The 25,177-nt window shown below is 37.6% G+C and overlaps 2 protein-coding genes across 11 annotated transcripts in view; one reads left to right on the top strand and one right to left on the bottom strand.

The window, feature by feature from the left end:
- LOC134220566 (signal peptide peptidase-like 3) overlaps window positions 1-25,177 on the bottom strand; it is a 149,900-nt gene that overhangs the window by 16,500 nt on the left and 108,223 nt on the right. The window contains exon 3 of one of the 10 annotated variants that reach the window (XM_062699660.1): window positions 19,607-19,690. The exons of the other annotated variants lie outside the window; for them this stretch is intronic. The gene's annotated coding sequence lies outside the window, so the exon portion shown is untranslated. The remainder of the gene's footprint in view (window positions 1-19,606; window positions 19,691-25,177) is intronic. 10 annotated transcript variants of the gene reach the window in all.
- Window positions 5,679-20,975, top strand: LOC134220567 (solute carrier family 25 member 44). The gene is made up of 2 exons (XM_062699661.1): window positions 5,679-6,816; window positions 19,845-20,975. The coding sequence occupies exons 1-2, from the start codon at window positions 6,676-6,678 to the stop codon at window positions 20,658-20,660; spliced, it is 957 nt and encodes a 318-aa protein (XP_062555645.1). The 5' UTR covers window positions 5,679-6,675; the 3' UTR covers window positions 20,661-20,975.

Here is a 25,177-nt window from a genome sequence, read left to right as displayed (position 1 = left end):
GAAAGCAAGTTTAGTTAATAATACAACCGCTTGGCGGCGCTAGTGTATTGGAAATAAACTGATAGGTCAGGTATCTCAAAATATGTAATTTTTAGAATATTGCCGCCTTCTACAATGTTGTTCGGGTGGTCAAAACCATTATGACCAACGCAGGTTTAGATTAAGATATAACCGCTTGGTGGCGCTAGTGTATAAGAAATAACCTGCTAGGTTAGATATTTCGAAAACTGAAATTTTTAGAATATTGCCGAATTCCACAAAGTTGTTCGGGTGGTGAAAACCGTCATGATGCAAGCAAGTTTAGTTTTAAACACAATCGCTTAGCGGCGCTAGTGTATAAGAAATAAACTGATAGGTTAAATAACTCAAAATCTAAAATTTTCAGAATATTGCCGTATTCTACAAAGTTACTTGCCATAAGACGAGTTCGTACAATTCCATTTAATTCCACCACTTGGTTGTACCTTTGGCAGATACTACAGTAAGACCATCTTCAGTGTCTCGTACTTGACTCGATTCGACTCAACTCGAGCGCCAACGAGTATTGCGGTTTCAAACTAACCCGAATAGAAAATACAATAGAATTACATTAAAATATCATTAAATTACAATACATTTTATTGATGAACATTCAATTCTATTGTTCTTCTATTGTACCAATTAAATTGCCTTATTGTTGTTCCAATAAACTTACAATAAAATCTATTGACAGAAAAATGTTGACAATAGAATAACAATAAATTCTATTGTAATGGCAAACATTTGTTCGAGAAAAAAAAACGATTTTTTTTATTGTTACGGTAACTAACAACCCCTATTTTTTATTGTAAAACTGCCATTTACAATAGGATTTATGGTGGGAAACAATATTCTTAATTATTATTCTATTGTGAGCTACAATAGAGATTATTGTCATTACAATAAAATGTATCGTATTGTTACAATAATTTCTATTGTAATTCTTTTGGACTTTTTATTCAGGAAACTTCTGGTTTTGACTACCCTTTTAAATCTTACATATTAATCAACCTAACGGATAATTCGGATAACTGTGTAGAAGATGGCCACTTTCTAACTCTAACGGATTTAGAAATATTTAACCTAACAGGTTATTTCTCATACACTAGCGCCATATGCGTATGAATTCCAAACTAAACTAGTCTCCATCATAAATGTTATGGCTACCCGAACAACTTTGTAGAAGACAAATTTTTTCTAAGTCTTATAGATCTCGAGATATCCACCTCACTAAATTATTGCATATAAGCTAGCGCCACCTATCAGATGTGTGTCTAGCTAATCTGATAATCACAAAATGCATTACGCACATATTTATATTACAAAAGTTGAAGCGCGTTCTGAAAGATTTGAAAATAAATAATATTTTTTTCCTGATTTTATTTATTTCCGTGTTTGCCTCAATAGCAACCGGATATTCACCACCGGTGCGAAGCATGATTGCACTTCAACAACCTTGATAGAAACAACCGGTGCGAGAACAAGTGCATAAATAAAATATGAACGCATTTCGTTCCTATACTAGACACTCATTTGGATACACATCGGTGGGGATCGTCTAAGTGGAGAATAAATAACTATCATCATTATTTTTCATCATTAAAAATGCTTTCCACAAAACCATCACAATCTGAGTTATTCTTCAGCGCTCAGTAGATTTCCATCTAACATGCATTCGACCCTGCTGCGACGGAAAGAGCATGACTGTCAACTACGAAACGAAATGAAAACAGAGAGAATTCTCTCTGGCAAAGAGAGCGTGATGCTTGTCAGTTTTGTTTTGTTGAATTTCTCCCTGCATCCCAGTTAGAACGAAAGCTCTCTCGTAATAATTGTTCGTAATGAATTCTTTATGACTCTTTTTAGCGGGTATCTTCTGACAGCGCAAAATGTATGGAATATTACGTAAATAATGACATCATAAAGCGTATTTACCCTGAAACGCCAATTATTATGTCATTAATGGCGTAATCTGAATAGGCTATTAGACCACGTAGTAGTAAAAAATGCAAAACTTGCCCATCTATTAGCGAAAAAGAGCGTGAACAAAGAGATCCTCTCATTTGCACATACGACCTATTCTCAAAGCAATCTAGAATTAAGCCATCAACCACTCGCAGCGACCCTAATAAAAATCCCAAAAAGAATTACAATAAAAATTATTGTAACAGTACGCTATTGTGGCTTAAAATAGAATAACATTAAAGAATATTCTTTTTAAAAATAAAGCCTATTGTAAATGGCAGTTTTACAATAGAAAATAGGAATTGTTATGTGTCTTTACAAAAACCCAGATTAATCCACCTACAGTGAGATTTTGACCCTTCCTTAGTTATAAGGAACAAATTTTCAGACTCCAGTATTTAAAACGAGATAAAACTACTCAGCTTCCCACGGCGATTTACCGTGAAAGTGACAAAATAATTGCCTGCCCAAAGGCGGATGTCATGGGCTGAGTGACAACTAAACGAATGATAACGTACTGTACTTCATGCTGCCTATCTATGAGGCGCTCGTCGGATTGAATAACTATTGTGACACGGTTAGTAACTATCGTAACGCTGGTTGCATATATTGTACTCGTACTTTCCAGAGACCTCGATATTAATTAATCCAGAACTATCAGGTATCAGGTATCAGAACGTCGGCTCAGGAGGCACGTTCCCCTCAATTTGGGAGATTTGTGCCATCGCCTTCACTGGCCTTTCTCATCATTTACCTGACGGAAAAGGAAGTGAAAAGGGGAAAGGAAGAGGAAGTGAAGTTGGAAAGGAGAATGGAACCATTTATAGGAAAGCCAATTATGTAGACTCACACGTATTCAGCTAGGGACTAAAGAGAGGTCACAAAAACACAGAGGATGTAACAATTGACGAACGTCAAAGACGAAGCACAGAGTACACTGTGAAAAACGCATAATGCGAATCCATATAGGTGACAATCACAAAGTACATTGTAAAAAAAAAAAGGAATATTGCGAATCCATATAGGTGGAAGTTTGTTGAAAAACTAAGTAAAACACATATTCATAACCCCACACTCACGTTGGGGATGAACAAGAGTAGCCAAAGCCGAACGTCAAAGACGAGACACAGAGTACACTGTGAAAAACGCATAATGCGAATCCATATAGGTAACATACACAAAGTACATTGTAAAAAAACGCATAATGCGAATCCATATAGGTGGCAATTTGTTGAAAACTAAGTAAAACACATATTCATAACCCCATTCTTATTGAACCTCACGTTGAGATTGAACAAGAGTAGCCGAACCCGAACGTCAAGAACGAAACACAGAGTACACTGTGAAAAACGCATAATGCGAATCCATATAGGTAACATCCACAAAGTACATTGTAAAAAAACGCATAATGCGAATCCATATAGGTGACAATTTGTTGAAAACTAAGTAAAACACGTATCCATAACCCCACTCTTATTTAACCTCACGTTGAGATTGAACAAGAGTAGCCGAAGCAGAACGTCAAGGACTAGACACAGAGTACACTGTGAAAAACGCATAATGCGAATCCATATAGGTAATATACACTAAGTACATTGTGAAAAACGCATAATGCGAATCCATATAGGTGACAATTTGTTGAAAACTAATTAAAACACATATTCATAACTCCACTCTTATTTAACCTCACGTCGAGATTGAACAAGAGTAGCCGAAGCCGAACGTTAAGGACGAGACACAGAGTACACTGTGAAAAACGCATAATGCGAATCCATAAAGGTAACATACACAAAGTATATTGTAAAAAAAACGCATAATGCGAATCCATATAGGTGAAAATTTGTTGAAAAACTAAGTAAAAAAAACATATTCATAATCCCACCCTTATTCAACATCAAGTTGAGATTAAACAAGAGTAGCTGAAGCCGAACGTCAAAGACGAAACACAGAGTACACTGTGAAAAGCGCTTAATGCGAATCCATATAGGTGACAAACACAAAGTACATTGTAAAAAATAAATGCATAATGCGAATCCATATAGGTGGAAGTTTGTTGAAAAACTAAGTAAAACACATATTCAAAACCCCGCACTCACGTTGAGGATGAACAAGAGTAGCCAAAGCCGAACGTCAAAGACGAGACACAGAGTACACTGTGAAAAACGCATAATGCGAATCCATATAGGTGACAATTTGTTGAAAACTAAGAAAAACACATATTCATAACGCTACTCTTATTTAACCTCATGATGAAGTTGAATAAGAGTAGCCGATTATCTCGGAGAAGTAAAAAGTCAACTACGCCATAGCTCCGGTTAGCGCAGCGAGGGCTAAAATACTGTGAAGGGGGCCCTGGTGCTTCACAGGCTCCGTTTGCGGTTAGGTTCTTATTAGACCCCCCCAACCATTCATTCGTAGGCACGGTAAGCATAAAGCCGCATCACACCGAAAATTAGGGGTCACCTGTATGGTGGACTTTTACCACTGGAACAGGCAATCCGTAATGTTATTCTTAGCCAGATAACCAGCTGCCGACACCACACGGCTATCTAGGCTGTTCGTGGAGAGAAGTTGACATTGACTTTACGTCAACTCTCAATGTGGCCGAACAGCCTCTCGAACAGACACGGTTAGTAACTATCGTAACGCTGGTTGCATATATTGTACTCGTACTTTCCAGAGACCTCGATATTAATTAATCCAGAACTAACTAAATCAGTCATTGATCTGAGCGAAACTCAATAGCGTTCAATAATAACATATATTTCGCCTTATGGATGCCTAATTTGGTAAAACTAAACTTTTTCAATACCTTAAAAATGAGCTAGATTTTTATGGTAGTAAATTTCAGAATTTGCACACATACGCACACATACATCCATACCACTGAAGAAATTTTTGAAATCCCTTTCAATTTTTACGTTTTTGCTTTTCTGAGAAGATTTTTTTGTTCATGCTTCTATATGTTCCTCAATTAAAATCATTTGTTTCTTTGAAACAAATCAGAAAAATAGGCATACATAATTCCATATCATATCATTTGTTATAATTATATTTTCAATCACTTGTCATAAGAAGAGTTAATACAATCCCATTGAATTCCACCACTTAATTGTATCTTGACAGATACGTATTTCGACCTCAACAGTAAGGCCGTCTTCAGTGTCTCGTACTCGACTCGATGTCGATCTTTATCTACACGTAAAACAATAACCTTATGTGTTATGCCAAAAAAACATTCAAAAATACTTATACTCTTCATTATGCCACCTAATGAATGGTCCCATATCAAGATAATAACATTCATAAGTTAATGAAAAGTATAAGTTTCGGAATGTATGTGACTAATGCGATGTATAAGTTTTTTCCTATACATATCATTAAGTGACTGCTTCTGCAAAAAAGTATTAGAAATCTTAATAATATATAACATTAATTTTTTTTACGTGTAGTAACTAAAATATCTTTTCTCTAGCCGTTTTCGTTTTAGAAATAAAAACCTCAAATCGCCACTCCGTTTCCCAATGAAGACGCACTAACACACTCGAGTTTTATAAAAAGTAAACAAACCACCCATAGAACGCACACCAACTCATTGCACTGACACTCTTGACAATTTGAATTCAGCAAAGTAGCAGTACAGAATCCATCTCCTACTCACATGCTCAGCCATGGTGGGGTGGTAAACACAAAAAATCATCCTCACCTGACAGAGCAGAAGTGGAACTAATACGCGGAATACGGGAACTGTTGACAGTGGTGGCCCCAATTCAGCGGTTTCATCATCATTCACCAGTTTACTTCCGTTTGATTATAGTAAAAACTGTTCTCCTTTTTCGCTACTCATATTAGCACTAGCAGCACACATACCCAAGTGTTACCAGACCAGAGTTCAGATAGTGCTCATAAAGTGTTTGAATTTGCAGAAGAAAAGGTGAAACTGAGACGTCGCTCCTGTTTGTGGAAAAGTTTCTGTCCGAGCTAGCTAGCTCTTTAATTTTTCAGTGGCTGACCTGCACAAAGTGCTGGTGATAGGATTTTTCAATTGGAAATTTTTTTCCTCACCATCAAAGGCGACGAGAAATCTGTCGGTTTCAAGGTGAACGACACAAATGGGTTCCTCATAAAACTTCCGTGAGTGTGAGCTGCTTCGGCTCAGCTGAGAATTTCCAAGAGGATCTGTGTTTGTTTGCGACGGTCATTGGCTATCAGCATCTTCGTCCAGTTACATAAACATCGTGTTTGGACTGCAAGCTCCAATTGAGGTGCCCGGAATTTTCGAAAGAAATCTCTGATCGGACCACGAATGAAATCTACATCATAATCGTAGCATAGTGTTGATGATTTTTCAGTTTGCCTCGGGGTCACGCGAAGGTCTTGTGCTCGGCAAAGAGCTCTGTGTGATGCAAAGCTGACGAAACGTGTAGATAAGGTGTTGTTATCTGAGCCAGTCACAAAAGAATATCGTGACGCAGAAGAAGTCGCGCAAAAGTTCGCAGCAGAGCAAAGGTGACTGTTGTCGTTGATTCCGAGCGCGGCATTCATCCATCACCTTTCCGGCTTACCCAGAATACAATGAGTCGGAAACAGGCGTGACGTCATCCGGTCATCTGCTCTATCGAACATTGGATACAAAAGGTATCACATCGTTTCGGAGGACACTGTGAACCACCTGTGGAAGAAATAACGACGATGGAAAGCGGCGAAGCCTTCATCAAAACTATCGAGTGGGATATGATGGACAAGAAGAAATTCTTCCCGCTGTCGATGCTGAGCTCATTTTCGGTGCGCTGTGCGTTATTTCCGTTGACCGTGATCAAAACACAACTACAGGTACGATATAATGGAAGCAAGCTATGAGATGGGGCAGCTTCACTGCCAGAATAATGAATGCCATAAGCTAAAAAAGTGGGCTTGTCTCCAGGGAAAATTACAATTGCATTTTCGCTGATTCGACTCACACCAGTTACATTTGTTTGCATCGACGACATATGTAGGTAGCCGTAAACTGCGTGCATGAAGCCGATGTTGTTTTGTTGCGATGCGATGTGGAAGGTTGCTTGTTAGAAGTTATCTACATTGTAGCGAGCGGTTTTGCTAGAGCTCTATCAGTATTGGATGCAGTGATCCTCGACACGCCAATTGCCGAAAGAATGAATTACGTATTGGAACCGATTTTATTTTCAAAATTCCATTTATATAAAAATTTTGAAGTTAGAAAATTATGAACGAGTGCAAGTCTTCCACTCTTCATAATACAATAGGTTTCTGAATTTTCTTCTAATACAATAGGTTTCAACAAATTATCTTGTCAAGATAGCGAAGCCTGTTGTCTGGACATACCTATTATAAAGCATTATCAATTTTCGGTTTCAACTTTAATTCATTTCTTGATTTCTACAAATTTTGATTGCTGACTGGTTAGCAAAGTATTTGAAATTTGATTTGATACAATACATCGGTGATGGCTTAATGGTACGAGATAAAGCATGTCATAATATTGAATTTAATCAGAAGGTAAAGCTACCGTAGGTTATCGCTTTATATTTAAAACCTGAGGAGATGCTGATTTGAATAGGACTCTATTTAATTAATTCTTGAAATATCTAATTCGTTTTTTACTGCTTCTAAGGTTTGACTAATGAAAGCTCACACTTCTTTGATTTCATTTTTTTTTTTGGTAGTTCAGTTTAGCAAAGATCCGTACGTTCAATCTTCTCGAGGACAAACCAACAATAAATTTAACGACGATGATCTCTTGAACATTGTATACAGTTAAGATGGTGGTCTTGTGCCGTAGTTTTTCAAAATTTTGGCAGTTACCTTATCAATAACAGGAGCTCAAAAAGTTCGTTCAGTATTTGACAATAATCATTGATCGAAAAATAATATATAGACAAGCTCGGTGGTGTAGTGGCTACCGCTTCTGTTTTATAAGCAGGAGGTCGTGGGTTTAATTCCAACCTCGCCCCCTTTCTACTCTGTTGTTCTGTTTGTCAGTATGTATGTCGCCGTGATATCTAAATTCTTCCAGTTGCAGTTATGTCTGATGTTACAAGTTTTAGTAGCCCTCGGACCGAAGTTGCTTCATGAAGATGAATATTTTAAGTTCTGAGCCCAACAAAAAAAACTTGCAAATCATCATTTATAAATAATAAGTCTATCAGTCATTATAGTCTGTTGTTCACGCCTGATCCAAACAGTTTTTGTAAAATATTTTTCAGAGTATTCAGTTGGATAAGTTTTGTGCCGAAGTAGTTTTCTTATTAGTAGCGCTGAAGTCATGTTCCCATCAAACAAAAAAAGTTCTAAAAGTTTGTTCAAATAAGGTATCAATCAATCCCGAGTCAGTTTAAGAAAAATAATGATAGGAAATGCGATACATCTTGATAAATTTCAATTGCTGACATTTCAACTGACCACGTTTAATTAAAACTTATTTCGACTCCTAAATATGGTATTAAACTTGATGACTATTCGTCCAAATTTTTGAAAATTATCTAGTGAAAGCAGTCGAAACTGAATCGAAAGGCCAAAATGGGCCATAGTTCAAAACCGTTCACCAAACAACTATCAACAATTTCCAACCAATTCTAACAACTATAAAACGTTCTATAGTTGTGGTATGTCCTAAGGTTGCGATAGTGTTTAAATAGTCAGTCCTGGATATAATAGCATCCAAAACAATTGTTGATTCGCTAAAACTTCTCGAATCAACCACTAGAACACATTTTGTTTGACAAATTCCGTTCAAAATAATAAAAATAATACTAAATTAATGATTTCGTGTGTGTTACTTCTACGTGAAGTTAAACGATTTACAATGATATGGAAATGCTAATATCATCTTCCAAACTTGGACGTACATGTTCATGATAGCATTAGAGGCGAAAGTAAAGAATTGATAGTTCCGTTAGGATACGGCAGGCATGAAGAATGTTTTTATAGAAGTCGATTTGAAAGCGAGCGGAGGGCAATATTTGTGATGGCATATATCGCACGACCTTCCTTCAAGCTCCCGTATATGAAGGGGAGGAAGACGCCAGTGGAGATATATCAGCTACTGATATTCTTCCCTTCCACCCTTCATACATTCTTCAGGAAAAATAATACATTATTCATTAAAAAGTTTTTAACTCACATCACCGAAATAAAACAGGTTGAAAGGAACAAACTAATGGTCTACGTCAGGACTGCCCAACGTACGGCCCGCGGGCCGGATGCGGCCCTCGGCGCCATGTTTTGTGGCCTGCGGCATGTAAGAAAAATAAACTCATAATCGGCCCGCCAGGTTTTCTATCTAGCTCCAAAAGTTTTTTTTTATTATTCATAATTTAATATTATTTATTTATCATCAGACTAAGGCCGGAGTGGCCTGTGCTGCACATAAAAGACTTCTTCATTCAGCTCGGTCCATGGCTGCACTTCGCCAACCACGCAGTCTGCAGTCCGCAAGTCGTCCTCCACTTGATCGATCCACCTTGCAACCTCATAATTTAATATGTAAGTTTTAAATCAAAGTTCGCGCTGCAAAACCATTAATTTGAATTTGAAACGAAAATAATATTTTACATAATTTGAAATGATTGCATAAGCAACCGACATCGCGTTTCCAATAAAGATTAGTCAAAGTAGTTTATGTTCACGTTGGGAAAAGGAAGGCCGGTTTGCTTGATTTATTTGGAAAGTTTCGCTATATAGAATGAATAAAATCTGAATTCAAGCATTCTATGAAATATGATATTTGAAAAGGCCAAGGTAGGAAACAAAAGTTGACTGAATTTCAAAGGTTTCAATTTGAATGTCCATTTATTTATTCAAATTATTGGATAATGGATTATAGATGCAACAAGCTCTCTTTACTCAAGCTAATGCAAAGAAAATGCAGTACAGGCCAGTTTTGCTATTAGTAAAATTTGGGCAAAACGGATGAAACCTTTCCAGGACGGAGAACTTATTAAGGAATGCATTTCGGTGATTGTTGACATCGTGTCCTAAGAAAACAGCCTCCGGAACACGGTGAAGAGTAAAAGTTTTCGCAGAAGATTTGAAAGCTACTTGACGTGAGAAAGCTGCCAGCTTCATATTCGCAAACGACGTAAATACTGACGCAAAAAACGTGGCAAAAGTGGCTTTCTTCATGGTCATTTTCGAATGACAGAGAAATTGCTAGCATTATTCCCAATGCAAAGAACAACTAACAAGGAAACCTGAGGACCTGTCTAACTAAACCTGTTAAGACTTGTCTAACTAGAAGAACTTTTTTTTCCTTGGAAAACTTAAATGACCTTTCGACTGATGGTGCACCAACAATGACAGGAAAGAAAAATGGCGTTGTAACAATTCTAAGCAAGGAAAAGCGATCACATAGGTACCAATTATGAATAATGTTAACGAAAACTTGCTGTATTATTGTGAATTTTTATGCTTGAGATTTTATTCTTTTTGAAAAAAAAAAAATGGCACTATTTCTACTGCTGAATGATTCTCAATAGATAATTGAATTGGATTTTCGAGCAGATATCGCCAAACATCTCAATAACTTGAACAAAAAGCACCTTGGCACAGTGGGTTTGCTAAAAACTGGTACATTTCTCTCATCCTGTTGAAAACAGTTCATGCAAATCTGTTCAATATGCTGGTAAAGTAACGAAATTTCCACATCAGGTAAACGGTGTGAATAGAATAATTTAATGTTTTGATGCAACGACGAAAACAAAATAAACAAAAAAGATTGTTTGAACGTAATAAAATCGTGTTAAGTTTTCTAGAATATGTAAAAAATAATTATTTTGAAAATATTTAAAAAGTTTGGGCAGGCCTGGTCTACATCAACAACTATAACACTATAACTATAACCAAATTGCGAATAGACTAACAACGGATGCCAATTTGAAAGACAAGAATTATTGAGCCTACGCTGTTACTTTCATTTACAGAAGTCGGTAAATTTTTACTGAGTTTTTGAACAGCTGACTAAAGTCGGTAAAGTTTTCCATTACTGAAAAACTCGGTAACTCGAAATGATCATAAAATGTCAAAAAGTACCGATCAATTCAGTAATTGTTTTACTGATTATTTCGGTAAACTTGTTGTATACATCCCACGTCACCTAGTGTTGAGAATAATTAAATGCGTGTAAACAACCCAAAAGGTGCTTGTATTGTTGAGTGGAGCATAAGACTATGGATATCAGTTGCCCGGAATGTACAAAGGCAAAACAATGTGCAAGCGATCTAACAACGAATCTAACCGCGATTGAAGCAGTGGAACACAGTACTCCATCCAAACACGCAACTACTATGAAGCGCTCGTCGAAGGCACTCAGGAGCCGACGCCGGCTGAATCTTTCGCAACCATGACAGCCGGGAAGTACAAAACACGCACAGTTCTACCCACTCGGCCAAGGAAACGCTCCGAAGATTACGAAAGATCAACAAACACAGCGGACCAAATTGTAAAAATGCAGAAGAAGAAAAGAACGGACGAAATGAATCAAGTGAATGGTGTGCCCTTATTCAATAAGTTCAAGGCCACGGAAGCAGAAAAATGGAAGAACCAACTACGTGAAGCAGCGAAGCAACAACAAACAACCAAACCAACGCACAATCAACAGCAAACCCCATCAATTCACGTAAAAATTTTACGTCTGGATATTGTAATCATCGATGGCGGCTAACTCATTTGAAACGGAAATCAAGGTACAGCGATAGGAAAAAGCAATTCTACTAAACGCCATGAATGTTTCAATTTTCATATTGATGAAAGATGGATCAAAAACATTCATTCTACTAGACACTGCAAAACAAGCGACAACTATCGATTTAACATTTTGCTCGACAGGACTTTTTCCATGTCTGCACGCAAAAAAAGGGTTCCTGAATTCGTGAATCAGCAAAAATACATCGTGATTTAATTCATGGATTCGGGAACACCAGTCACCTTTACCAGAAAACGTGACTGTATTCCCGAATCCGTGACTGTTGTTCCCTAAAAAATACACCTTGAACTCGTTAGTTCATGAATTCATGAACGTTTTTTTTGCGTGTGGAATGGAAAGTCCTTCATAAACACATTGGAAGAAGTAAACATGTGCTGATCGAAACGTATTTGGACGAACCGGACAAAAATTCCAGGCCAACCTTTTTGAATCACAAAAAAAGTATTCGAAGAGGTCTCAAGCTGGAACAGAGATGACAGCAACAGTTTCGAGGAGTTCAAAGGAAAAATTAAGCAATGTGTCGAAGAATCGAAAACCTAGCAGATACACACCCAAGTCTTGGTGAAATGACACAGTGGAGAGGGCATGGAAGGGTAAGATGGAGGCGGCCAAGAGGTTCCACTTACGGAGCACAATAGGAAACGCTATAGAAGTCAAAAAATGTTCGGCACATTTCACCAAATTAAAAAATCAAGGAATCAAAACCGACCCACAAACAAGCTCGAAGGTTTTGTGGAACAAAATTTTTCGAATATCGGGAAAAAGAAGTAAAAGAGTCAACAACCGATCCAAGAAGACGAACAAATGGCGACAGACTTTTTGGATCTACACGTCGGAGTAAACGATGTAGACATCGAGGTTCCAATACCATATAGACCGGTTTGTAGATACTACATGATGGACGCAGATAAATGGAACAGAATATTAGCAACAAAAAACGCGAAATCAGCCCCATATGGGGACATGTAAGAGAAGTAAGAGAAGTCATCTTAGAACAAATAAATCAAATGTTTATATCTAACACATCAACTGAAGGAAGTAAATATCGTTGCTATAGCAAAACCGGGACGCGACCAAGGAACAGTACAAGGAAAAAGGCCGATAGCACTGATCCCCACTATAACCAAGATCACAAATATAGCTGTATTAGAGAAAATACAACAACATCTGGCAGAAATAAAACATATTGGCAAGGCTCTCGCGATTGTAAACAAGTGCAGTCTCGGCAGTGTGTGTGTGTGTGTGTGTACAAACTAACCCCCACTGTCTGGCAGTGATGTTATGGAAGAAAGCTGATTGTTTAAACAGTCAGATTTAGTCCGGGAGTTAGAAAGTGCTAGCTCTATTGCAGCTCCAGAGACCCATTTCAGACTGCCTGGTATTTCATGACCAGTCCGAGGTCACTTTCGCTTACAATAAGCCCCGCCTGTTTATGCTACCATTATCAATTGGATAATGGATCCATAAACAAACTTCCGGATTATTCAATCCAGCACGTATTTAGTTTGTTTTAATGAAATTAGAGCGCAAATTAGAACAATCTCACCAAATTGGTATCTGGAAACCCGACTCAAAGCGTTATAGAAGATGCACCATCGCGTGCTTTTACTTTCCACTGCAATCCTCAGTCAGCAACGATTCATCCAACCTGTGGTTAATTCACTTTCGGATCCACTAATGTTTCATTATATGCTTCGTTCTGGTGAGTCGTATTTTGCAGTGCTCCTTTTCACAAAACCTTGCTATGTCCTTTTTAGAACAGCTTCCTGGATCCGGCATTTTTCTTAAACACAGAATTTACTTCCCGATCACAATCTCGCGATACATATTTTCGAAAAGAACATAAAAATAATACACGGGATCTCTAGCACATAAATTTTTGGATATATATTTTTTTATTAACAGGCCGAAACAACACAAAAATGACGTGACGGAACTAAAACACGTTCACTCGCGAGCACGGCACACTTGGATTCCTCCGTCAGGATTCCGTCAGGAGTGACCTTAAAACTGGGTTCCTTGATAATACTGTCAAAGTAATTGTTTTGAAAAGATTCACAAGTGCAGTCTCGGCAGTGTCACATGAAAAGGCCTATGGGTTCAGACGAAACGTTTCAACTTCAACCTGTGTTAATTACGTAGTATCATCGTGTTAGCCTCATGATATACGAATGCAAAGATGGAAACTTGACTTAGAAACCTCGTGGCTAATAACTGTGGAAGTGTTTAATGAACACTAAGCAGCGAAGCGGCAATGCCCCAGTGGGGGATGTTATGCCACAAGCTCTCTCCCAGGCCCCCCTTCCGGCTAAATTCGGCAGTGCAGTCGGGCTACGATTTTAAACAAATCCAGTCAAATCTGTCTATTTCTCGCATGATTTTTTAAAAGGTCGTAAGTCCAAAAGAGAGGCTCTCTTTGTTTACTTTCTCTTTCGATTATTACGAAGCCATGCTAATATTCACATCGGATTTTTTTCAGCGAGATATAAGAAAATAGCTTTGTCTAGCTTGTTGATGCGGAAATGTTGTAATAAAAGCAAAACTAGTTTTGATATTAGTGAAGAGTCATTCGGGGCCCTCCTTAGCCGTGCGGTAAGACGCGCGGCTACAAAGCAAGACCATGCTGAGGGTGGCTGGGTTCGATTCCCGGTCCCGGTCTAGACAATTTTCGGATTGGAAATTGTCTCGACTTCCCTGGGCATAAAAGTATCATCGTGCTAGCCTCATGATATACGAATGCAAAAATGGTAACCTGGCTTAGAAACCTCGCAGTTAATAACTGTGGAAGTGCTTAATGAACACTAAGCTGCGAGGCGGCTCTGTCCCAGTGTGGGGATGTAATGCCAATAAGAAGAAGAAGAAGAGTCATTCGGACATACGACGTTTTCAAAAATCATGCTAGATTTGTTTGTTTCGCGGATGATGTGGAGATTTGAAAATATGGCACAACTGTTCACCCGCCTAAAGGTGAGGCAACACAAGTTGGACTAGTGTTGAATGCTTTGAAGGCAAAACAAATGCTGGTAGGCGGAATCGAGCGCGACAGGGTGTTGCTGGGAAGCAGTGTTATGATAGACAGAGCAACATTCGCGGTGGTGTTAGTCGTGAAACATGAAGGCGTATCATCTATCCCAATAAACATTAGAAGCTGAAAAAAAGGATTTTTACGTTAAAAATATGCATCTGCAGCTGGGAACTAGCTTATTCAGGGATGGCTTACTACGGGCTCCAGAAGAAACTGTGTTCAAAAAAGATTCATTCCAGTACCAAATATACCATATACAAAACGAAAACACGCATAAGACCGGTGGTCCTCTGCGGACATGAAACTTAAACCAAGCTCGAGAAAGACTTCCAAGCACTCTGGGTATTCGAAAGACGCGTGCTGTTGCGTTTCTCAAGATAACGGTGCATGACGACGAAGGATGAACCCCAAGCTCACCCGACTCTATCCAGTATTCAGAAGGTGGCTGAAGCTGGCAGCGTCCAATGGGCAAGGTATGTTGCAAGAATGCCGGTCAACAGCCCTGCGCCCGGCGGACAAGATTCAAAACGATTTTTCGACTGTGTATTGTGGCGTCAAATTGTTGATTCAGTGTTATCTGTTTAGATGTAAGCTGAATAAATAAATGACCGAATGTCGTAGATGTTTCAAGAATATTGTTACTTTTAGAAAATAAGAGGGCTTATAAAACCGAAAGATGTCTACAAAGTTTTATAATCCTTACTAAAAAATCCCACAAATAACCCAAAATATTTTTCCTAAAAATCTTGATCTTTTTGAACCTATCATAAATATCAAGATGCCTTGGATGTGTATCAGAAATGCATTCGTATACAGTGTTCACCCGATTTTGTCTACCTTCGGTGTATGTATAATATGCTAGTAGATCGTATTGAATTTTATTACGTTTTCAACCCGATTTAATCACTAATTTTGAAAACATTCGCACTGTACAAGTTTTAGTGATCCAAACATAATAATGATCAATAACGGCGCCGGTCACGTTCTTACAGTCATTTACGAAGCGGGAAGGAATGTTAGAATGCGATTTTTGCTGCTCAGAGAATACATCGCCTTTACACATTTTTCAATAGAACAGTTTAAGAATTCGTATGTATTGAAGAATTAGAGTGAAATAGTTATGCGTTAGCTTAAGCATAAATACATACTGTAGTAGTCCCTGATAAATTCATGACATTGACTTATGTTTAGCTAAAAAACGTAAAACGTCCTATCGTTGTGGTATGTCCTAATGTTGCGGTAGTGTTAAAGTAGTCCATTCTGGATATAATACCATTGAAAACAATTGTGGGTACGCTAAAAATCTTCGAATTAACGACTAGAGCAGCTTTTGTTTGACAAAATTCCGTTCAAAAGGATGAAAAATCAACATTTTTCGTTAAACATTTGAATCCCTTGAGTCTATTATTGCGGTAGGGTAACCGTACCTTTAGTGGAGGTAGCACCAATAGTGGAGGTAGTGGGGTTTTCATGAGATTTATCATATTTATACACTTTACGATGGTTTCAGTTGATGCGTCGTGCTTTAAATATGCTGTTAAATGCAACTTATCCTGAAATTTCGCTTGAAAAACTATTGAAAACGATGATTTTCCTTAATAAAATTGACTCCCTTGCACCTATAGTGGTACAACTGTACCAATAGTGGCGAGTCCCATAAGAAATCAATGGATAGCACCACTATGGAAACCAAAATTATTTTTTACCGCCACTAAAGGAACAGTGTACCTATTAGTGATGCAAACAATATTTGGTCGTTGTTCATGTTAAATGACATCAATCTCATTATTGTTAGGAAATTTATTAGCTTATCTATTGGCTAAGATATTAAAGCTGTAAATTTCCCATAATCATCAAATTTTTAAAAATATTTTCTTTTGTAGATCTACTAATACCTCCACTATTGGTACCGTTACCCTTGTGGTAAGGTCCTATCGTTGCGGTATCGCTCCCCATAAGAATTACATGCAATACCGCAACAATAGGACTAACCTAACTAACGAAACTATAGTTAACGACAAGGATGTTAACGATCATTCAGTAATTTGCGTTCGATCATTTAGTAGCTTGTCAATAACACATTCCAGAAGCTCAATTTCAAATCGTGTTGTATGTTGGACTTCTAGTGCGAAGGTTTTTCTACAACTTTGCCTAATGGTTCGTTATTAGAATTCAACTAATAACGCAGTTAGAGCGCTAGTTGCAGTAACTTAAACTAAATGATTGGAATTTTGTTCATCAAACAACGAACTATTAGGCAGAGTTGTAGAAAAACCTTCGCACTAGTAGTCCACCATACAACATATTTTGAAATTCAGCTTCTGGAATGTGTTATGGACAAACTACTAAATGATCAAACGCAAATTACTGAATGATCGTTAATATCCTTGGTTAACGAGCATCCTATTCAACTAATACAATGTGGAAATCGACCAACAGGTAATTTTTGTAATCAATTCTGTTTTGACACGGTGCTTAATCCCTCCATAATAGGTCGTTTTACCCTAGTAGTTCTAAATGATAGAATTTAACTGTGGACAATCTTTACATATCAACGTCTTAAGCAAACGGTGGCACATTTAATAAGGGGCCTAAAAACACTGCTGGCCGATTACAGAACGGAACAAATAGGGGAACAGGTGGTAAAATGAACACGTTAAGGACTTTCGTTGAATTCAATCATAAAACGAGGATAATTTGCAAGTTTTACCACTTGGTTCAACAATTTAACTCATATTCTTATTGCACTGAACAATTTTTTCGCTAATAAACATTGTTTTATATAGTTTTATATAGTTTTTCATCGAAATAAAAAACATCGAAATTTCGTATGTACAAAAATAGTGCGGGTAAAATGAACACTGCCTGGTGGTAAAATGAACATCGCTTCTAAAACCCTTTTGAAACATTTAATTTTCTGTTTTTAACTCTAGCACTGTATATATAACTAGTTAAGATTATGAGAGCCTTTTGAAAAATCTGGTATAACTTTTGAAAAGCTCTTAATTATCAAAATAATAAAAAGTAAAAATTTTTTTTTGGAATATCAGTTATTTTTAAATTAAATTTCAATATTCGAAGTTTTATCTTGGTTATTTGATATGGTTTGTTTCTTGAACTTCCGATTCACAATTGCTCAACTTTTATCATAAATTTGTGAAAGTTTGATACAAGTGCTCATTTTACCCCCATACGTGCCTTGTGATAAATAACTCCTCCTCTTACTATGCAAACCAATAATTTTACTATTTACCCCTGCAACATCTTTGTGAAGGTTGTCCTATTTGCCGCTGTGGTTAGAACAGGTTTGAATCAATGTTATTATGAATTTATGAAGAATTAAAGCTTACGAAAAAATGATTAAAAATTACATCAGACCCTATTTTTACGGCCTCGTTTGATATTTTGAATAGTAATAGCTATTCGTTCGGTCTCAAAACCAAAATATTAGCTCAGGTACTTTATGTCGAGGAAAACGTCTGCATGATTAACATGTAAATAGTAGTTTGTGCAATTAGTTGCAAAAAGATGATTTTTTCAGCACGAGTTGTACGTTTACCCAAAGGAACATCCATTAATTACGTAGTAACGCTTGGAGGGAGAAGCGAGGGTTGCTCGAAGTGTGACAACCCATAAACAAATGTTTCAGATGCTTCATACAAAAAGTGACATAGGGGGAGTTCAAAATTGCGTTACGTAATTAATGGATCTTTCCCAACGAGGCTTGCCGAGTTGGATAAATACTATGAATGCTAAAAAAACAATATTTGCAACAAGTTACCGACACTATTTTTTTTGCAATGACGAAAAATGGCCTTTTATATGATGAATCTGTACTAAAATAATCTTATTTGTTTCACATGGTCATTCTTGACAAAAAATCATGTTACTGCAGAAAATAAGCAGATTCCATGTTATCGTGCCACATTGCATAGCTTACAAACCACGAAGGGATAGATGAACCTGCCTTTGGAGAATTTTCATGTCATGTCCATCAAAATATTTCATTATTTATTACCCGACGCAAAGAATACACTACATATTTGAATACTCACTAAAAGCTAATTGAGAAAAATCTAGTCATATAACAACTGCTCTAATATTGGGTTTCCATTATAGTGAGTGTTATAATGGTTTTTAAAGCACCCAATTCATTGGCATGGAAAATTACGTCGTTTTATCAACCATACCCGAACCGTAAAATCAGTTATGTATTATGATCCGGAATTGCAAAATTATTAATGGGTCTTGTTGAGTACACTAGGAAAACCGAATGAACGTTGTCGTCAGAGGAAAGGTAGAATCATAAAAATATAACACGCAAGGTTATAGCAAATTAAAAATTAAAATAATTTTGAAAAATTGGAATTGATTTTTTTAATGATTTATTACTACACGGGATTAGAAAGTCAATAAACATCAAAATTAGTACCTTTACCGGGTTCATTTCAAGAAAAAATATTAATAATCAATTCAATATACTGTCTGTAATCGCATATTTGTCCCATATGAATAGGGAACCCAGCAAGTATGGGACAAATATGCAGTCATAAGCAGTATATGTATAATGTATGTAATCAAAATTTTAATTACATTTTCAAATAAATATCCCATCTCTTGCTATCGACATTTTTCATGATTTTTTTTCTTTTGATGACAGCGTTCATTTTTCTCCTGGCGTATACAAGGTCCCTCTGATTTCACTCAGTGCGACTAGGCTTAGTCATATTGAAAAGTCGTTTATTTCGTATTCATCTAGTCTTTAGGAGTAAAGTATGAATTTATTAAAAATATCAAGAATTTTAAGAAATTGAAGAGCAGATTTTTTGAGAACTTTAGGACAACATTGATGCGTATTACAATATTTAATCACATACCTCATAATCAGTTCAGTCACTCAACAATCTTAACTCCATTAAGCTCACAATCTCTTAATGTTAGACTGGTATTTGACATCATACCTGAAAACGAGAAGGAGAAATAAGAAGATTAGGGTTTGACACATTGAGATATTTTGGGGTCACAAAATTTTGTTCTTTTCTTTAAACTCTTTCTCAGTAATTTTATTGTATGTTAAGTATAGATATTTCATTACTATTATTTTTTTATTTTTAGGTCCAATACAAAAACGACGTGTATAAGGGGATGATCGACGCAGGCATAAAAATCTATCGCAACGAAGGCGTTTCCGGCTTGTATCGTGGCTTCTGGATTTCGTCGGTGCAGATCTTCTCCGGTGTGTTCTACATTAGCACCTACGAGGGCGTGCGGCATATTCTCACTCAGAACGGCGCTAGTCAACAAACGAAATCTCTGGTGGCGGGTGGAGCGGCCTCGCTGGTTGGTCAAACCATCATCGTTCCCTTCGACGTGATATCGCAGCACGCGATGGTGCTCGGAATGGGCGCGGCTGGTGGTTTGAAAGGAAGCAGTGTGAATCCTCTGGGGATCAATTTCGAGAGGAGTAGCAGGTTACGAATAACGGTAGACATTGCCCGCGAGGTGATGCGCCGGGATGGATTCAAGGGTTTCTACCGGGGGTATGTGGCAAGTTTGATGGCGTATGTGCCCAACTCGGCCATGTGGTGGGCTTTCTACCACCTTTACCAGGACGAAATGCTGAAGGTATGCCCGCCTTGGGTGTCACATCTGTTCATCCAGTGTGTGGCCGGTAGTTTAGGAGGCTTCACCACCACCGTCATCACCAACCCTCTGGACATAGTGCGGGCACGTTTGCAGGTGCAGCGACTAGACTCGATGCAGATGGCGTTCCGCGAGCTGTGGCACGAAGAACATTTCCACATGTTCTTCAAGGGTCTGACCGCGCGGCTGGTACAATCGGCAGCGTTCTCATTTAGCATTATCTTAGGCTACGAAACGATCAAACGAGTGTCGGTGAACGAGCAGTACCGGCATCTGATAAAGTGGTGATTAGGCAGTGGGACCGCTGGAGAAAAGCCGTGTGCATAGCATGGAAACGGCAGCAACCCACCGGAAGCAACACACGCGAAACCGAAATAAAAGAATTCTGATGCCATTGCACAGTGGGATTCGTTCGTGGATATTGTGGTTAAATTAGTCGAGGCAGCAGAGACTTTATTATTTATCGCTAGGCTCCAAAGTTGTAACGAAACTTATTAGCTTCTAAAGCCCTCGAATGTACAAGTTGATTGAGACACAATTGTTTTACAGGTTGACACTTGATATGTTATATTATTTAGTAATAAATGTAAATATTGTCTAGTATTATTATTGATTATTGATTCAACTAAATACTTATATGAAGGGATACAATCTCAACTTCCTATCTGTTTTTGTCCAGACTTTTCTCAGATTACAGATTTTCATCATAGTAAAAACAATGATATTTGGTTGTGTTTCCTTTCTTCTTCTTCGTTATTTTCCGCCACAGGGACATCACCACTTCTGAGCTTTGTATTCATTCAGCATTTCTTCAGATACAAAATATCTAATGTTGCCAACATCAATTGATTCAGATTCGACGAGACGCTCAATCATAAATTGCAACAATTCACAAACAAGTTTAAGCTATCCAGTTAGAGTTGTTTGCAATTCAAGATAAAATTTTCAAAACGACTTTTCTGCTTTTGTAAACAAAGATTCAAACGACGATTTGACGAATCTGAGAGCTCTCCCACGCAAACCAACACCATCAACAGGTAGCGGAAACCTTCGCCTACCTACTGGTGGTGTTGGTTTGCGTGAGAGAGCTGTCAGATTCTTCAAATCGTCGTTTGAATATTTGTTTACAAAAGCAGATAAGTCGTTTTGAAAATTTTGTCTTGAACTATTCTTCTTGATACTGTGTAATCAGGTGTCCAAGATTTGGATCAAACAGAAGCCGGAAATTTTGCATGAATTACAAACATTCTACGCAATAACTCGCACATTAAACACGGAGTGCAAAAATGAATGCCATACTTTATAAGTGCAATGGTAATTTGAGCGGTTTGACTTAAAATGCGTGTTAACAGACTAATTATATATGAGAAAGTGCTTAACCTTCTCTTCCCCATGACTTTTTTCGTAGATAGCTCGCTTAACTTTTCAAAAGGACCTAAGTAAAATTTTTTTCATGAATTGAGTACTGCAATCAAAAGCTTTCATGTTGTTCTGTTGATTGCGGTATTCAAATTAATTCATGAAAAAAATGTTACTTAGGTCCTTTTGAAAAGTTAAGCGAGATAGGAAGAAATCACCTACACTGAGGATACTGGCCGTAAGATTTTCATACGACCAAACTTATGAGAATGTTTCATACGAATTGAACTATGAAAATCGTAGGATCTTTTTTCGATCAATTCTAACTCTTTATTGGGTATCCAACGAGACAGTTTATCGAAGCGTCGGTGGACGTGTGGTGTGAACGCACGCCTCCTAACCACGACGTCCATGATTCGAAACCAGGTTACACTTTTTTTGAACAAACTGAAAATATTTCATAAGATTGTCGTATGAAATGCATTCCATTAGAGAATCGTATGAAAATCAATACATTTTCTTGTAGCGAAATTTCAAAAGAGAATCGTATAATGTTCTTACGACCAGTATCCTCAGTGTATGAAAAAATGCTAGAACAAACGTTTTTTGGTATAGCTTAAATTAGTTGAAAACGAAAAAAAAGTAAATCAATACTTACTTGATTGTTTTCATTCGTTTTACTATTTTTACACAAAATTGATTATATTAGCAGTCTGGAACCATAAAGTTTTGCCAAATACTGCTTTATGTTGTTGAAACAATTCGACGAATGTTGGAAAGTGCAAAATGTGATGGACAGCTACCATGGGAAGAAAAGGGTTAAGCGTCCGAAGTTTGAATTTGCGCGGTATTAGAGCATCAATATTGACAACAAAACAAATAATAGTTTTTTAAGCAGATTGGCCATATTAAAACAATAAAACTATGGTGGATAGCACTGAACTCATCTTATTGTAGGTGAAGCCATTCCACTAATAAAGTTGATGGGCCATTGGCACTTCGCTTATAATGTAAATATGGTAATGTGACCAGACGTCCATTTCGTCGCATTTTCACTATTTGTCCCGCACTGCAAAGCGTCCCGCGAAACGTCCCGCATTTAACTTATTGCTGAATAATGTCCCGCGAAATAAAGGAAAATAGAATACATAATTAGCTATTCCTCAATGAACATTTTCAACGAAATTATTAGATTTTCAAAATTTATAATTTTGACTAAAGCAAATGTTTTGTAAAGCAATCATATGGATTATAGAAGTCAATATAAAAATATGCCTATCTTTGTATCTTGTTTTACCCAAGCCTTATACCCTGGGAATCTTGTCCGCAGATTTTGCTTCCATGTATTTCCTGCTGCGTGATTGACTGGACCAATTTACTCCAGTTGAAGGTGGCCTTTAGAGTGTTATCGATATATATCGAAGTATATCGATAGTAATAGATCCGACAGTAACGTTGAATGACTCGATACTAAACAGTGCTCTAAAATATGAATATCGTGATCAAGGTAGCCTCACATTTCGAGAAAATTTTTCGCCGGTTTCTTGGTTTTCTAAGTCTGTAACATCCGTTTGGAAATATATTGGAAAAAAAATCGTGGTCATATTCCTGAAGGTGGAATCTTTAATCAGATTAGACCTAATTAATTCTCAATAAACGTATCTACTTTTGTTAGGTAATTTAGAAAATGTTATTTAGGTTATTCAGAAAATAATTCCTAAGATTTGATACCATTGATATCGTTACTAAAAATAATATTCTAGCCCTAGCGAAATACTTTTTAACTGCAATACGGTAGTTGCAACAGTTTTGCATTTATCGGACCGCAAAACTTTAAAAGTTTTTAATCAAAACGATATGACACACATTGACAGCTACATTACGTTGCACATTCAACGTTTTCAATATGCTTTGACTTCTAAAAGGAGAGGCCGTTTATAGAACAGTTAGCAAATTAAACCTTGGTCACAAATAAGTTATGAAAAATTGAAAGATTTGCTTTAAACGCATTTCTAAAACATATTCAACTGTTACCTTTTTTTGGCCCGCGCTCATACAAAATTTAATAAATATGGTGTTTTAAACAAAAAAGGAAATAAGACTATATTCAACAACAATAACTAGAACCGGTGCGAGGTTCTGTCGCAGGAGATGTCGTGTGTCCCATCTACAAAAAGGGCGATAAGCTGGATTTTAGCAACTACTGCGCAATCACATTGTTCAACCGCCGACTAACACCAATTGCAAGAAATTTCGTGGGGCGGTATCAGACGTGATTTATGGGTGAACGCTCTACCATGGACCAGGTGTTCGCCGTTAGAGGTCGTACACTAATTACGTAAGCATATTTTACGGGATTTTCGAACCACCTGCCCCCCATGTAAGATTTTTCCCATACAAATTTGTTTTTTTGTTTATATGGAGCGTAAGAACTTGACAGACCCCCTCCTCCCATAACTGCTTACGTAATTAGTGTACGACTCCTAAAACGAATTTCTGGATAAACTGATAGGGTTGATCAAGGCGACAATGGATCGGGTGATGTGCGTAGTTAGAATTTCACGGGCATTATCGAGTCCCTTCGAAGCGTACAGAGGGTTACGGCAAGGTGATGGTCTTTCGTGCCTGCTATTCAACATCGCTTTGGAGGGAGTAATACGAAGGGCAGGGATTGACACGAGTGGTGCGGTTTTCATGAAGTCCGTTCAGCTATTTGGTTTCGCCGACGACATTGTTGGCATGTAATATTGAGAAGATGGAAGAAGCCTATATCAGACTGAAAAGGGAAGATAAACGGTTTGGACTAGTCATCAACATTAACAAGTCGAGTTCGATTCTCGGTCCGGTCTAGGATGTTTTCGGGTTGGAAACTTCCTCGACACCCTGGGCATAGTGTATTCATTGTACTTGCCACACAAGATACATACTCATGCAATAGTCCGTCATAATACTCTTTAAAATTGGCAAATGAATTGGTCACACAATGAACTTGGCGGTGGCTATTTTTCATAGTCCCTAAAGTTTTTGCGCGAGCGTGGTTCAGAGGTGAAGACTTGAGCCGAGGCTTCATTCGCTTGATGTCGAGACTTATGTCTAAACACTATTCACTAAACAACGCACATCTCCACAGAATAAACCTTGTCGAAAGCAACTTATGTAGATGCGGAGCCGGTACGATAACATCGATCACGTAGTTTGGTATTGCTCGGAAGATGACGCCTCCAGAGAGCAAATATTGGATACTCTTGTGGCCCGAGGAAAACAACTCTACATGGAGGTACAAGGTGTTTTGGGGGATCGCGTCTTATTGTTCCGTGTACCATGGAGATCTGGAAATCCAGATGCAGCTACCTGCCGAACTTCGACTCGAGCACGACGCTACGCTGCACCGTTAATGATGTCAAATACCCGGAAGCTGCTGAAATACCCCAAAACCTAAATTCCAA

This window comes from Armigeres subalbatus, chromosome 3 (genome assembly GCF_024139115.2).
Source record: "Armigeres subalbatus isolate Guangzhou_Male chromosome 3, GZ_Asu_2, whole genome shotgun sequence".
NCBI lineage: Eukaryota > Metazoa > Arthropoda > Insecta > Diptera > Culicidae > Armigeres > Armigeres subalbatus.
The sequence above is the reverse complement of the archived record's forward strand: the minus strand, read 5'-3'. Positions and strand labels throughout refer to the sequence as shown.

Bases quoted from the DNA above. Each gene is read 5' to 3' on its own strand.
- LOC134220567 (XM_062699661.1), top strand. From the start codon at position 6,676: ATGGAAAGCGGCGAAGCCTTCATCAAAACTATCGAGTGGGATATGATG. The intron at 6,817-19,844 runs GTACGATATAAT...TTTTATTTTTAG, and splicing joins TGATCAAAACACAACTACAG to GTCCAATACAAAAACGACGT.